At 35.6% G+C, this 14,097-nt stretch overlaps 1 protein-coding gene across 4 annotated transcripts in view; it reads right to left on the reverse strand.

Moving 5' to 3' along the window:
- The window catches only part of LOC149779856 (protein fantom-like), a 197,238-nt gene that overhangs the window by 122,556 nt on the left and 60,585 nt on the right, over positions 1-14,097 (reverse strand). For all 4 annotated transcript variants that reach the window (XM_089936526.1, XM_089936527.1, XM_089936524.1 and 1 more), the window contains exons 13-18: positions 12,413-12,486; positions 10,693-10,832; positions 8,106-8,212; positions 5,093-5,210; positions 4,207-4,325; positions 297-398 (exon numbers count right to left, since the gene is read on the reverse strand). In XM_089936526.1, the coding sequence (XP_089792652.1) occupies positions 297-398; positions 4,207-4,325; positions 5,093-5,210; positions 8,106-8,212; positions 10,693-10,832; positions 12,413-12,486 (660 nt within the window). The remainder of the gene's footprint in view (positions 1-296; positions 399-4,206; positions 4,326-5,092; positions 5,211-8,105; positions 8,213-10,692; positions 10,833-12,412; positions 12,487-14,097) is intronic.

Genomic DNA, 14,097 nt, shown 5'->3' on the forward strand with positions numbered 1-14,097 from the left:
TAGGAAATGGACATTGGACAAGAGAAGAACAATATAATCTTTCAGTAACTGTAGCGAGAAAGCACACTGTAAGACATCAGGTTGGCACACTGTCGTCCCAAGTTCAATGTGTATCTTCCTGATTACACTGGTTAACCATCCAGGTGTGGTGGCTTGCCAGGTTTCTTGGCTGACCCTATCTCCCCACTTTATGAAATACCTCAGTCATCAAAAGAAAGTGACAATAAACTTTGCTATAAATTGTAAAACATCCGTAAAAATGATTTCGTTTAAAAACAAACAAAACAAAAATTCACCTTTATCCTGGCAGCTCTGATGTCCAGAAGTCTTGCATATTCATCTAGTTTCATCTCATATTCTTTCTTTATCTCATCCATCTTTTGAGTTGTCAGCTCCACCTGATAGATTAAAAGCTTAGCATGTCAAGTATGCATCCACTGTGTTTTGAATTAGATGAGAACTATAGGAAACAAACATCACCAAAAACAGGCATGCTCACCAACATACCATTTCTGTGTCTGTACTGAGACTCAGTTTAAATTTCTAACTAGATTTAAAAAGGAAAAGGCTTCTACCAACAATAAAGTTCTTCTACAATGTACTTAGTATTCTATACCACAAATGACTACCATATACAAGGTTACCACATTTTCTCATTTATGAGTCAAGTCAAACTGCAAACAACAAAGACCATGATTTGCTGTACTATAATCTGCCTGCAGATCAGGGTCTATGTTGTTTGTAATGTTGATTATTCCTAACAAACTGCACAGACCCAGATCTGCTGGCACATTATGGGATAGAAGATCTGGGTCTGTGTAGTTTGCAATTGGATATGTCTTATAAGAGAGTATATACAATATTAAATATTAAAAAACCAAATGAAAACTGCTTATAAAATTCAAAGCTGTGAGGTGCATGCATACAAAAGTGAACCTGATAAAGTACCAAATATACTGTCAAGCAGTCAAGATGTGGGAATTTTTTCATTACTGTCATCTGCATTGCCATCATTACATCCAGTTGTTTTGTGTTTAGCAAGACTTCCTCTATCTGCTTGCCAGGAACCCTTTTTTCCAGCTCTGAATATCATTAAAGCCAAATTAAAACATGTCAAAATGCAATTAAAGTACAACTTGTAAAGGTGGAACTACTGCAGGCCCAAATTAATGATCATAAGCTTTCAGTGCTTGGAGCTTTTCTTAGATCACAAGTGTAAGAATGTCTTAAAACTGAGACTGAGAGTGTCAATAAAGTGATGTCAAGTATTTGAGGAATTGGCATTTGAGTTGTCCAAATTATACTGCATCTTAAGAAGGTGCATGTATGATATTTGATTATGCATCAATGATTATTTATCTGTAATGAGAGCTCATAACATGCAGACAAGCTTAAAAATATGTTTCCAGCATTACTTCTTTTTGGTAGCTATTGTTAAATATGTAGTTCTAGCATTAACTCAAGTTTTTAGTCCTTGTTAAATATCTGATTATAGCATTACCACTGTCAATAGTCCTTGTTAAATATCTGGTTATAGCATTAGCACTGTCAATAGTCCTTGTAAAATATGTTTCTACCATAACCTCTTATTCATAGCCCTTGTTTGGTTGTTGTTGTTCTAGGGTTTAACGCCATTTTTCAGCACAAGATAGGCCATACATGGCGGCCAGTATAACTGGTGGAGGAAGAACCCTGGAAAATCCAGAAAAGAACCACCGATCCACGAGAAGCTACTGGCAGGCTTTCCCACGTACCCACACTAGCCGAGCCTTGGACTCGAACCCACACAGACAGAGGTGAGATAGCAGTGATCCAGAACGGTGAGCGCTTTAGACCACTCGGCCACTCGGGGCCCCCCCTTGTTTGGTATGTAGTTCTAGTATTAACACTTGTTAATAGTTCTTGTTAAGTATCTGGTCCAGCATTACCTCATTTTTTGTTGTTAAATATGTGGTTCAAGCATTATCTCTTGTCCCTTGTTAAATATGTAGTTCTAACATCACCTATAGTTGGTAGTCATTGTTAAATATGTGGTTCTAGCATTACTTATTGCTGGTGACCCTTGTTAAATATGCAGTTCTAGCATTATGAGCATTACCTCTTGTTGGTAGCCCTTGTTAAATATGTGGTTCTAGGATTACCTCTTGTTGGTGATCCTTGTAAAATATGTGGTTCTAGGATTACCTCTTGTTGGTAGCCCTTGTAAAATATGTGGTTTTAGCATTATCTCTTGTTGGTAGCCCTTGTAAAATATGTGGTTCTAGGATTACCTCTTGTTGGTAGCCCTTATAAAATATGTGGTTTTAGCATTGCCTCTTGTTGGTGACCCTTGTAAAATATGTGGTTTTAGCATTACCTCTTGTTGGTAGCCCTTGTAAAATATGTGGTTGTAGGATTACCTCTTGTTGGTAGCCCTTGTAAAATATGTGGTTGTAGGATTACCTCTTGTTGGTAGCCCTTGTAAAATATGTGGTTCTAGGATTACCTCTTGTTGTTAGCCCTTGTAAAATATGTGGTTCTAGGATTACTTCTTGTTGGTAGCCCTTGTTAAATATGTGGTTATAGTATTACTTATTGTTGGTGACCCTTGTTAAATATGTGGTTTTAGCATTACTTCTTGTTGATAGCCCTTATAAAATATGTGGTTTTAGCATTACTTCTTGTTGATTGTCCTTATAAAATATGTGGTTTTAGCATTACCTCTTGTTGGTGACCCTTGTAAAATATGTGGTTTTAGGATTACTTCTTGTTGGTAGCCCTTGTAAAATATGTGGTTCTAGGATTACTTCTTGTTGGTAGCCCTTGTTAAATATGTGGTTATAGTATTACTTATTGTTGGTGACCCTTGTTAAATATGTGGTTTTAGCATTACTTCTTGTTGATAGCCCTTATAAAATATGTGGTTTTAGCATTACCTCTTGTTGGTAGCCCTTATAAAATATGTGGTTCTAGGATTACTTCTTGTTGGTAGCCCTTGTAAAATATGTGGTTTTAGGATTACTTCTTGTTGGTAGCCCTTGTAAAATATGTGGTTCTAGGATTACTTCTTGTTGGTAGCCCTTGTTAAATATGTGGTTATAGTATTACTTATTGTTGGTGACCCTTGTTAAATATGTGGTTTAAGCATTACCTCTTGTTGGTAGCCCTTGTAAAATATGTGGTTCTAGGATTACTTCTTGTTGGTAGCCCTTGTTAAATATGTGGTTATAGTATTACTTATCATTGGTGACCCTTGTTAAATATGTGGTTTTAGCATTACTTCTTGTTGATAGCCCTTATAAAATATGTGGTTTTAGCATTACCTCTTGTTGGTAGCCCTTGTAAAATATGTGGTTCTAGGATTACTTCTTGTTGGTAGCCCTTGTTAAATATGTGGTTATAGTATTACTTATCATTGGTGAATCTTGTAAAATATGTGGTTGTAGGATTACCTCTTGTTGGTAGCCCTTGTAAAATATGTGGTTTTAGCATTACCTCTTGTTGGTAGCCCTTGTAAAATATGTGGTTCGAGGATTACCTCTTGCTGATGACCCTTGTAAAATATGTGGTTGTAGGATTACCTCTTGTTGGTAGTCCTTGTAAAATATGTGGTTGTAGGATTACCTCTTGTTGGTAGCCCTTGTAAAATATGTGGTTGTAGGATTACCTCTTGTTGGTAGCCCTTGTAAAATATGTGGTTTTAGCATTACCTCTTGTTGGTAGCCCTTGTAAAATATGTGGTTCGAGGATTACCTCTTGCTGATGACCCTTGTAAAATATGTGGTTGTAGGATTACCTCTTGTTGGTAGCGCTTGTAAAATATGTGGTTGTAGGATTACCTCTTGTTGGTAGCCCTTATAAAATATGTGGTTGTAGAATTACCTCTTGTTGGTAGCCCTTGTAAAATATGTGGTTGTAGGATTACCTCTTGTTGGTAGTCCTTGTAAAATATGTGGTTGTAGGATTACCTCTTGTTGGTAGCCCTTGTAAAATATGTGGTTGTAGGATTACCTCTTGTTGGTAGCCCTTGTAAAATATGTGGTTTTAGCATTACCTCTTGTTGGTAGCCCTTGTAAAATATGTGGTTTGAGGATTACCTCTTGCTGATGACCCTTGTAAAATATGTGGTTGTAGGATTACCTCTTGTTGGTAGCCCTTGTAAAATATGTGGTTGTAGGATTACCTCTTGTTGGTAGCCCTTGTAAAATATGTGGTTGTAGGAATTACCTCTTGTTGGTAGTCCTTGTTTATCTTGTGCTGCACAACAAGCATGTTTCGGGTTTTCTCCAGTTCATGCACTGTCTCTGCATATTCTGCCTGAAGTTCAATTAGCCTCCTGTGAGCTTCTGCAAAGAAACATTGGTCACATTTTGAGGTAAATGTATCAACTAAAACTTCAGGGCAACACAGCATCAAGACACAAGCTGTGCACTTCCACAATTCCAGGTTCTATTCCTGATTACAGTACATGGAAGGTCAGATGTGTGGTTGTCAATTTCAGTCCGTGCTTTCTCCAGGTTTTCTTTTTTCTGCCACCTTTAATAGTATGTATTAACTACTTGTAAAGACACCTCCATGTAAAAAGCACTTGTTTATAAAGAAGAAAAGGGACCTAAACCATACCTACTTATCTTTTGGGGATTTTTGTGCTTGTCTGGACCAGTAAAAAAAACCTCCAGTGAACATTAAGTATTTGTGGAGGATTCAAATTAAATCGAATAATATCTTCAATTTTCCTGGCAAGAGCTGTGTTTTACTTTGGCAAACCTGATGATTTCTTCCAGCTGAAGGAATTCCTCATTTGGATTTTTTGCCATGAATAAAAGGTATATATATAATTTTTTTTAAACCTGAAAACTATTTTTCATCCCTTCACCTATTTCCTACCTCTAAATCTGATTAAAATCCCAGCATTTTGAAACACCGTAATAAAATAAAAACTTTTTTCACAATTTAGTGAAACTTGAGCATGCAAATCCAGTATCCTTTATGAACAAGTTTCTTTGGATAGCACACACACACATGCATGCATGCACACACACACACACTATGCCAAGTGAGCTAAAGGCTAATACATTAAAGAGTTCTAATACAATCACAGAAACATAACTACCTTTGTCTTTTTCTTCATCCACTAGATGTAGGAAGTCTGGTGGTTTCATCTCCTTTTGCTTCTTCTGCTTGATCAACACTAGTGCCTCCTCGATCTCTGAGAAGTCTATTGCACTCTCCTGTAAGTAACCAATATCAAATTCATTGAAGGCATGTGGGAAAATCCATAATTATCAAGGAAGAGATCAAGTGAGGTTACAGTCAAAATGTTAAGACTTTGATAAAACTTTAAATAACAATCACTGGCAAGTAGCTATTTGTACCTATTTCCTGTAGTCAAGATAAAGCTATAAACACAAGCATTCTGTAGAACCTTGCATCTCATCTGCTGATGTGCTGATACAATCCACACTTCTTATCATGCCAATATCCATCCACACTTCTTATCACGCCAATATTCATCCACACTTCTTATCACGCCAATATTCATCCACACTTCTTATCACGCCAATATTCATCCACACTTCTTATCATGCCAATATTCATCCACACTTCTTATCACGCCAATATTCATCCACACTTCTTATCATGCCAATATTCATCCACACTTCTTATCACGCCAATATTCATCCACACTTCTTATCATGCCAATATTCATCCACACTGCTTATCACGCCAATATTCATCCACACTTCTTATCACGCCAATATTCATCCACACTTCTTATCATGCCAATATTCATCCACACTTCTTATCATGCCAATATTCATCCACACTTCTTATCATGCCAATATTCATCCATAGACAAAACTGGCATTATAAAAAGGATGGTGATATACATAATTTCAACCCCAATTATCATTACGAGCAAGTTTAGATAAATATTGAACAAAAGTCCATTTAATAAAGTATAAATCAGTTAAATTTAAGTTTATTAATTACAAAACTGTAAAAACTAGTATCTTGTATCATTCAACCAGTTTTAATGTGACCACTGAAAACATTAATTATTGAGCAGAAAATAAATTCATACTAAACTGATCATGACCTACAAAGTACTGATCATGCTGACATGGCATAAAAGATATAAAACAATAAAAAGAACAATCCTTTTATATTAAATGACAGGTAGCATAATGAACTTATAAAACCAGATATAATTCTTGTTCTTGTTATAAACTTCAAATCATTGTTCATAAAAGCAGCTTCAAAAGCATTTATCATTGTATAGCCTATACCACATTTTACTGGGTGGAAGTCACAGGCTTTTGGTAACCTTGGAGTAACAGTCAATACGACCAACATTACTAATACAATAATAGATCTAATTCTGCATTTACCTTGATCAGAAACAAAACAGCTGTGGTCTCACACAAAATACCTAATTATTCATGTGTATAATATGCGGTTAACCTGTTGATGGTCAACCATGACAGTATAGTATGCATAGTCATTAATATGCAAAGTCAACCACCAAATAAACATTTATTCCTACTCCAATGGAAAGAATCTTCTGTGTAGACTAGGATGGAAAGATCTGGTCATGAGCTAAACACAAATACCTCACCAATGTTAAAAAAGTATAAAATGTTGGTTACAGTAACCTTCTTTGGTTGTGAAACTGTAGTACCATCTGAGATGCATCCAATTATCAAGTTTCATGATTCAAGCATAAACAGCACTGATGACTGAATTGTAACAAAAAAATTTCAGCAAAGACAGTGAAGTTTGAAATATTGGTCACTGAGACCTCCTATTATAATAAGGGTCTATTATAATAAGGGTCTATTATAATAAGGGTTAAGTAATATCAAGATGCATCATGATTCTAAGTTGGATATTATCCATATATCATCCATAAAGCTCAGGGAGCCATAAGCTAAACAAAAAACTTAACCAGAGTCACAAAAAAAGATGAAATATAGGGTACTGTGAGCTACTTTCTTATAAGTCTGATGAAATCAAATAAAAAAAACTACCAAAACTAATAAAGCATAAAATATGGACCATAAGAATGTAGTACTAAGCAAGATGCATTACTTCATCAACTCCAATAATTCTAGATAGGATAGTACATACATAGTATACAAAAAATCTATAAGGTCACAAGTGCAAAAACTTAAACCAAAGCATGTACAATGTGAGAGGATGGTCATAGTGACCTTCTTTTAAGATGTATTCAATCAAGTTTCATTAAATTAGCATGTACAGTGCTTGGGAAGAAGAAAAACTTAAAATATAATATCTAACCAAAGTCAATGAAGTGTGAATTATTGGTCACTATGACCTATTTTTTGTGATGAGAGTATAGCACTCATTAAGATGCATCCCCTCACCAAGTTTAATGATTCACACAAAACAATGTGTATGCGGGGTGATACAAATCCTGTGGTCATGAGAGATAAATGTGCAACCTTAAGTCAGTAAAATGCGAAATGTAGATCACAGTGACCTTTTGTTATCAAAAAACGTCTAGCACCCCCACTGAAAGCTCACACCCATCTTCCATCTGAAAATTCCATTGAACAGAATACAGTCTAAGCAAGACGTAGTCTTTACTGCTCCCAATAATTCAGTGGGGGGATGCATTACAGTTCATCTCTGCACTCACCAGAAACTGCAGAGTGAAATTATAACCAGTTTGCAAGTTCAATGCCAGCTAATTTCAAAGTGCACTGGCACAAAAAAATCAGTAGCCAGTCTGTCTGGCCAGATAGATTTTTAGATATATACAGCAAATTTAGTCTTCAAATTGAATATTTCCTCATATTAAAATAAAGAACAGAAGTATATTGAAAAATAAATAATGGTGAATTGTTTCTGATAACCACTCAAGAATCTAGACCCAAGCAATGCAATATGATCTGCTGGATAAGAAACAAAGCGAAATAACTTGCATATATACCTCACCAAAGACCTAATTTCAAGGACAAGCAGTTACTCTGGATACCCTCGCCATATCTTTGGATATATGTTTTAAGGATTTCAAAACTTCTAACCCATTATCAAAAAGTCTGTAAACTATATTCAATGTGCATTTGTATCTGTTGCTATGGAAGCTGTTGCTATGCTACCTTGGTGAAAAATTTCATTTTCTCCATCAGATCATCATACTGTTCTTTCACTTGGAAATGCTGCAGCTGAAGTTCTCTAAACTCATCTTGTAACTTTTCATGCATCTCTGGAAGACAGAAATATGTAAATCAGAAGAGTCCCTTGAAGGGACTCATGCTATACTGGCCTAACAAGACTTTTCAGGAGTCCAAGATAAGACCATTCCTTCTTTTTGCTGCTTGTTGATAAATCTTTGATATTCTTGAACAATACAAAATTTGGTAACAACAATTTTCTTATGTTTAAATTGAAATGCTCACAAGATACTTGTACGAACAGAAAATTCTTTATCATGGCATTTTACCTTGAACTTGTCTCACACAACATCAAACCCCATGCTAAGTTTGGTTAAATCTGTAAGTAATATTTCTTGGATAAAAATCTGTCTTTGTGTTATAATTCACAGTATTCATCAGATGTATTCATTTTCAAGATAACCACCATACTGGATGTTTGACGCTGGCACCATTTTCATTTATGATGAACTAGACATCTAAAGAAGTCTTTCACTGAAACCCAATGTTGATATATCAATCCAATCAGGAATTTAAAAAAAATCAGATGGTGATAAGACAGTCTTACTGGATGTCAGATTAGCACCATCTTCATTTAGAGGCAACTTGACATCATTATATCGCTTCCAGTGAAAACCTCATGTTCATAAAAACATCTACTTAAGACAAGTAGTTATAAAAAGATTTTTAAGATGACTGCAATGGTGGCCATAATAAATGTTGGAGGGGCACCATTTTCATTTAGGAGCAACTAGATATCATAAAAAGTCTATTAGTGAAAACCCATGACAATATGATCATCCATTTAGGACAAGTAGCAGAAAAAAGATTATCAAGATGGCTGCCATGGTGGTCATTTTGGATGTCTGATGGCACCATTTTCATTTATGAGCCACTAGACAAAATAAGAAGTCTTTTAGTGAAAACCCCATGTCAATAACACAATCCATTCTGGAGGTGTAGCGATAACAACATTTTCAAAATGGCCAAAGTTGTAGCTATAATGTCTGTCTGACTGGTACCACTTTAATTTAGTACTAACTAGACACCACCTGTAGTCTTCTGGTGAAAATTTCCATCTTAATATGTCTTTCCATTCAGGAGGAGTAGCAATGACAAGATTTTCAAGATGGCTGCTTTAATGGTCATACTGGATATCAGATCAGCATCATTTTCATTAGAACAAACTGGATATCATAAGATAAAAACCCGTTGTCCACCTAGGAGGAGTAGCAATAAGTTTATCAAGATGGCCACTGTGGCAACCACACTTGATATCAGATCAGCACAAGTTCCGTTTAAGAGCAGATACCATGAGAAGCTTCTGGTGAAAACCCAATATTTATATGACTTTCCGTTCAGGAAATGTAAAAATAACAAGATTTTCAATATGGCTGCTGTGGTGGCTATATTTGGATGTCATTTTGGATCAATCAGACATAAAAAGCCTTTCAGCCCGTCTATACAGGTGGAGTAGCAATAACAAGATTTTCAAGATGGCTGCTGTGGTGGCCATAAAGGTTTTCGAAGTGGCACCATTTTCATTTAAGACCAACTAGGTCATCTGGTGAAAAAGTAGCTATAACAAGATTTTTAAGATTGCTGCTGTTGCAGCTATATTGGACTTCAGATTGACACCGCTTTCATTTAAGACTAACTAGACATCATAAGAAGTATTTTAATGAAAACCCATTCTGACATGGTCATCCACACAGAAGGATTAAGATTTTAAAGATGGCCACTGTGGTGGTCATACTGGATGTTTTGGTAGACCTCTGGATGAATGTGTTTCACGTTTCATGGCAGCCCTCCAATTAGTTTAGGAGCAGCAATAACAAAAATAATGGAAGGATGACACACAACAAATGACGGATGATGGATAACAGACAACAGGTCATCCACTATGCTCTTCTGATTTTAATACAGAATGTGGATGGACATGCACAATGACAGCAAACTGATTGTTATCTCAATTTTTTGCCAAAGTGAGCTCAACAAATACAATGAAAAAATTTAAAAAGATGGCAATCTTTCAGAAAATTCACTCATCAAACTCACTCTGCATTACACCCATCTTTATTAAGTCAACAACAACTTTACAAGGTTCAACTTGTGCACAGAGTACACCCTTCTATGGCAACTCATCAACTTTAAATCTTTGTAAAGGACATGTTTGTTATGTTTTGGCCAGAGTATACCAAGAAGAAAACCAAAATATTTTTGGTATCTTTTCAGAATCTTTTTTTAAGAATTAGGTTATTGGTGCAGCAATATAACTACCTCCATTTCATTTATAATTCATCTGTGAAAATGCTGTATTACTAATTCAACATTTATAATTCAATTGTTAAAATGCTGTGTTACTAATTCAACATTTATTTTTCACAGTATGAGATCTCCTGGTACTTTGTAAAATTTCATTAATCATTAAAATTATCAGCTAAAAGACCCAACTCCATCCTATGAATTAGATAGCAACTGCAACATTAATGTCTCACAGGTATACCGATTCAAATTAACATGTTTTCCTTACCCTTTTCTCTGGCATATCTATCTATGATGCCTCCCTTCTCTCCAAGATCGGCTTTCAGTGTAGCCTCCAGTTGAGCTATCTGGACCCTGAGGGCATTCTCTCTCTGACGCCATTCTCGCTCTTTCTCAAGGTCAAAGGCACTATAAAATTGTAACATGAAGTGCTAAATACTCGCATTAAAATTATTAGTATAACATGTCACGTTTGAAATGGTACTTACTCATATCTAACCTCGGTTACTATAGTATTCACTTACCCTCCTGTTTGTCTGCATCACCCTACCAATTTAAAATGAACAGCATCGAGGATATAAAAAATGCATTACTCCATCACAGCCCAGTGGGTAAGAGTAAACAAAGATGAATAAAAATATTTTAAACAACATGAAGGTCTGTTCCTTATAGTTTAAAAATACAATAATGCCAGGAATTATTGCAATTCAGATGTGGTGTGCAACTTTAGTTCAATATCATACATGCCATGGTTCTCTTACTCAGAGACAGACACTGCCTTATAGCAGCAAAATGCAAGCTCTTTGCAGTAAATTTGCAGCTGGACAGCTGACCTGAAGTAACACATAAAGCCATATAAAAGATGTGTCCCTCTGATTAACAGGTCATACTTGTTCATATACTTGTTATGCCTTTCAAGTTGTATATACTTCAAACATTGTTTCATCATATATTTTCTGTCTGATGTGCATGAGTTTTCATCACCTACTTTTAATAATTGAATATCTTAAATGGAATAGAGACTGATGTGTTGGTATGTTCTGACTGATTAGAATTACAAGTTTAAAAATTAAAGGTCTGTTGAAGACAACTTGAAAACATTACATGGTCATACAAAGTGGACATCTATTGACAACCAGTTATGTGCCATAATGAATATCTGCACAGTCTATTCAATCATTTTACTCCATCCCAGCCCCCAATCCAGAACAGCATACATATTTTGCAGACTTTTACATACTAATATAAAGTTTCACTGCCCCTATCCAACTGGAATAAGTAGTGTTTAAAAACTGAATCTGATTTTTCTTATTATAGACCTAATGTAGGAATAATTCACCATGTTCTTGATCAGCAAGCTATCATCAAGCATTACACATTGATCATTCAACACGACAAAATTTAGAACCAAAACAAATTTAAGTTTGAATTAGTTCTCCAATAATATTTTTTTTTGAGTACAGATAAAACATTTCTTAGTTCTAACTTATTTCTTTCTGTGACTTTAGAAAAAAACCATAGTAGATGAATGGAAATTTAATGCATGTTTGAAAATTATTATTAATTATGATAATGTGGTGTCCAGAAAATTAAGGGTTCTGGATATCTAAAGTAATGACATAACAATCTATTAAAATTTATACATATATAATCGGGAGTTTGAATTTGCTGGTCTGATCATATATTCTGCAATTTCCAATATATCAGCCTACATTTAGTGATCATTTTTTGTAAGAAATAGAAGTCTACAAAACAAAATGACTGTAAAGTATTTTTTTGTATACTGAATTACACTTGAAGAGAGGATATTGAAATTTATTAATATATATTTTTAAATAGAATCAGAGAATGATCGTTGTTCAGTACAGACCTTTACCACTGAAATATTGATTGGTACTCTAAATATCAGACTGACTTTAACCAGAGTGCAAGTACAAGTTTGATGTCAAACAAGTTCTGTATCACAGTCTATTGTACAAAATGTATACCTGCTGACAAGCTTTTCATTGGCTTCTTTCAGAATAGCAATCTCCTTCTGCAAGTATCCAACCTGTTCTTGTGTCTGTAACGAAACCAAAAAGCCCATGTAGAGAACCAACATTTCATTCAATATTCCAAATCCAATCTTTTTCACAAATATTCTGACTGATAGGAGAAAGCTTATACTTTCTTAAATATAAGATATATTCCCTCTTTTATTTTGGGTGTTAATGACATTTTTAACACATTATTACCTATATATCATTCTGAGGTTATAAGAGCTAAGTGACCTTTCCATGTGCACACCTAGGCAGTTTATCAAGGATGGCATGGGCAAGTATCACACCCATGACCCTTGAATTAGGAGGCTGATGCTCTACCAACTGAAATACCATGGCTGCCACTTTTTAAATTTAATATAATTTATGAATAAGGGAAGAATTCAAAATGAACAGCAGGAATCTAATGGCTATTTTTCAGAATCAGAGGCAATCTGAGGGCATTGTCAGTTTAGCTTTTACATCAGCTTATTAAAGGCAAGGGTCATCTAGATATAACAGGCCACTGGTCAGATTCCTCACTGGATTTTTAAATGTCACCAGACATGCTAGCCAATATGAGTTTTTAGTGACCACTAACAGCCGCTCATTTCTGACTAAATCTCTTTCTATGTGATGCACTGATCTGTTGGTGAAAAAGAGCAGCTGAACAGCCTTTGACTCATCCTGAGTGGTTTCTGGAATGCTTCCCAGGCATACCTCTTGTAGATACAGACTTAATTACTTTCCAGAAAGTGGTAGTACTAAGGCTAGGTGTGAATTAACAATGAGCTAATTGCCAGTGATGAGAATGTCCTCATGCTCTATGTCTTTCAGAACAGTTGGTTATTTAATGATCTTTTCCAGCATTTCATGGCAATCAATCAAAAACTGATTTTATGTGTATAGTTCACAGCCCGCTGATGTCATCTACTCTTGGGCCCCTTGTTAACCTTTTTATTCCACCCAATGTGCAATTTTTGGACAGTTGTATGTAGTTCAGACCTTGACCCTTTCTGATTTGTCCTCATACACTGGGTAACACTGTTATGGTTGCCATCTTTTGGTGGAGCCAAACTTGCTGAATCAGCATCTCAGTGTAGAGAAAACATGCCACAGCCAAAAAACTAGCTGAATCAGCATCTCAGACGGTGTAGAGAAAATATGCCACAGCCAAAAAACAAGCTGAATCAGCATCTCAGACAGTGTAGAGAAAATATGGCACAGCTAAACAAGCTCAATCAGCAATGCAGACAGGGTAGAAAAATTATGCCACAGCAAAACTAGCTGAATCAGCACCTCAAACAGTTTGGAGAAAATACGGCACAGCTAAACAAGCTCAATCAGCAATGCAGACAGTGTTGAGAAAATATGCCACAAACAGCTAACTGTGTGGCCATTCTTGTAGTAAGGCCAATCAGTACTGACAAAAACTCCAAAGGTGGGTAGTCTATAAAACATTAATAATCTGGACACCTCTCTGCCATAAACAGTGCTTGAGAGGGAACCCAAGAGTGATGCAAAATATGGGTCACAGTGATTTACTTTTGTGATGAGGGTGTAGTACACACAAAAATGCATCCCCTTCACTAAAAACCAATTTATTATGAGATCAATGAAAAGCTTAACATAGACAATAAAATGTAAAATGTAGG

This window comes from Sinohyriopsis cumingii, chromosome 16 (assembly GCF_028554795.1).
Source record: "Sinohyriopsis cumingii isolate HCF-2022 chromosome 16, ASM2855479v2, whole genome shotgun sequence".
NCBI classification, from domain to species: Eukaryota; Metazoa; Mollusca; class Bivalvia; order Unionida; family Unionidae; genus Sinohyriopsis; species Sinohyriopsis cumingii.